Source organism: Crocodylus porosus, unplaced genomic scaffold, assembly GCF_001723895.1.
Source record: "Crocodylus porosus isolate Cpor-Errol unplaced genomic scaffold, CroPor_comp1, whole genome shotgun sequence".
In the NCBI taxonomy this organism is placed as follows: Eukaryota; Metazoa; Chordata; order Crocodylia; family Crocodylidae; genus Crocodylus; species Crocodylus porosus.
Window position 1 is genome coordinate 2,567,761 of NW_017728935.1, and position 2,273 is coordinate 2,570,033.

Here is a 2,273-nt window from a genome sequence, read left to right on the forward strand (position 1 = left end):
TGATCCCACTGTGTCCAAATGACTCTGAGTAACAACTATGATGAGCTTGCTCACTCTTATTCTTTTAATGACATTTCAAAATCACTTGTCCGCAGCAATCCAGACCTGAAAACCCTGCTGTCTGTTGGAGGCTGGAATTTCGGTACCCAAAAGTAAGGCTCCCGTTGACGCTCTGAAGTTCTTCTTTCTCTTTCCTTTTTTCATCTCACCCTTTCCTGCTAACTCCTACTTCCTGGCCGGTAGTGGACACAGACCATTCAGCTAGCCAAGACCTTCCTACATGCCTGCCCCAAACCATGAAGCAGTGTTGTCCAGGGAGCAGGGGCACAAAGAACGAGACACCTCGCTGTGCTAGTCTCAGCCAAATGGCAAAGTGGTTCTGTGTCCAACCAGGGCTCGGCTATGCTCAATCCCTTCTTAGTGGGCAGGAAAAGGATTAAGGAAAAGTTGGAAAGGCCTCAACATTAAGCTCTTCACTCATTCTTTGTCAACTGATCTGAAGCACTTGACCACTTCATATTCTTCACTAGTGGGTGTTCAGCAGACTCTGAATTTGGGATTTTTATTACTGACCTTGGCCGCTAGGGTTATAGGACCTTTATAAGCTGGATACAATGAGTAGCTTGGTTTCCTCTGTGTGGACCAGCTATTGGAGCTCATAACACATTTACAAATGCACTACATCATACTTTGTGGCCATTTCAGAGGTCCAATAGTCACCATTTATCCCCATTTTGATCATTTATAGGTTTTCCACCATGGTTTCCACTGCTCAGAACCGGCAGACCTTCATCCAGTCTGCCATCACTTTCCTTCGCAAGTATGGCTTTGATGGTCTCGACATTGACTGGGAATATCCTGGTAACAGAGGCAGCCCCGCTGATACTCAGCAGCTCTTCACTGTCTTGATGCAGGTCAGCCTTTTTTTGTCACGAAACTTTCATCCCGGTGACCAGGCCATCGTAGCTAGCAAGAGATATAGTAGCTCTTATAATCTATGACACTAAAATAAAGAGATGCGCGTGGAGATTGTTATGTAGCCTTTCTGCAAGGATACTGCCCTCTTACAGGCATTGTTATAGTGCCAGGAATGTATTTTGCAGTAGGAAGGATATTGGTCACTTCATATCATTCAAACCCGACCCTGTCCTACCGTTACAAATGTATTTCTCATACTGAATTACACTGGAATAATAAATTCTAAAAAAACCCCAGATTTAAAACAATGCAGTTTATTAAAATCTTTCTACTTTAATTTTCCTTCATGGGTGCTTCTGTTTGAGACATGGGCCCATGCTAGAGAGCGTTGGTCCTTTCGAGTCACTCAGAGAGCAGGTCAGGTATTCGAACTGTGGTAATCAGTGCCTCAGGTAATATTTTGGAAAGCAGAACATGTAGCCAAATATATCCACTTGGAGGACAAATATTTAATGGGTTGGGTAATGTTTTTCCTTCAAAACGTTTCCACTCTTTATCACGGCCCTTGGAGTGTGAAATCTGGTGACCGTTGGCCTCTGCTCCGAACCGAGAACCAAGAACGCCGTGTTGTGTATTCCAGGAAATGTATGAAGCTTTCGAGGCAGAGGCTACAAAGAGCGACAAACCCAGGCTGCTGATCTCTGCCGCCGTGTCTGCTGGCCTGGGCACCATTCAAACTGCTTATCAGATCCCTCAGATGTCCAAGTAAGTGTGTCAGTAAGTTTCTAAACCAAGGGGGAACCAAAGAAGGGAAACTGAGGCAGCAGAAAGCACGGGAGAGAAGACACTGGACACAGATAATTCATGTTTTGCAACTATTATACATCTTCAGCCAGGGAGTCCCAGCCAGCTCGTGCAGACTGAAGACAGTAGCAGTAAATTGGGTTTATTAATGAAAACATTCTACACATCATTTAGATGGAGGATAGTAATCGGTCGCATGGGCTAGAATTGGCCATCCCAAAATTTCACACCTTCACTTCAACCCTTTGACATTATCTCATTTGCAAGTCTCTCTGCCTTTGCAGTATGCAAAAAACGGTCACTTTTCACCTCTAAAGCAAAACAGCAAAATGTTCCTGTTGTCCAGTACATGCAGCTCATGAGCGTTTGTACACATCACAAAACAACGCCAGGCTCAGTCACCGTCTCAGCCCAATTCTCCGCTAGCTTTCCCCCTTGGCAAAAGCCTGTTGGCTTCACACAATTATGCCAGGGACATGTCTGACCCTTCTGATCCAGCAACACATTTTGCTGGACAGCCATACAGCAGCTTGCGAGCCCTGGCACCATGC

At 45.2% G+C, this 2,273-nt stretch overlaps 1 protein-coding gene across 1 annotated transcript in view; it reads left to right on the forward strand.

Annotated features, from left to right (window-relative positions):
* The window catches only part of LOC109317676 (acidic mammalian chitinase-like), a 2,364-nt gene extending 677 nt beyond the window's left edge, over positions 1-1,687 (forward strand). The window contains exons 2-4 of the mRNA XM_019546487.1: positions 96-152; positions 749-914; positions 1,559-1,687. Coding sequence (XP_019402032.1) covers positions 96-152; positions 749-914; positions 1,559-1,687 — 352 coding nt within the window. The remainder of the gene's footprint in view (positions 1-95; positions 153-748; positions 915-1,558) is intronic.
* The last annotated feature ends 586 nt before the right edge of the window (positions 1,688-2,273 follow it).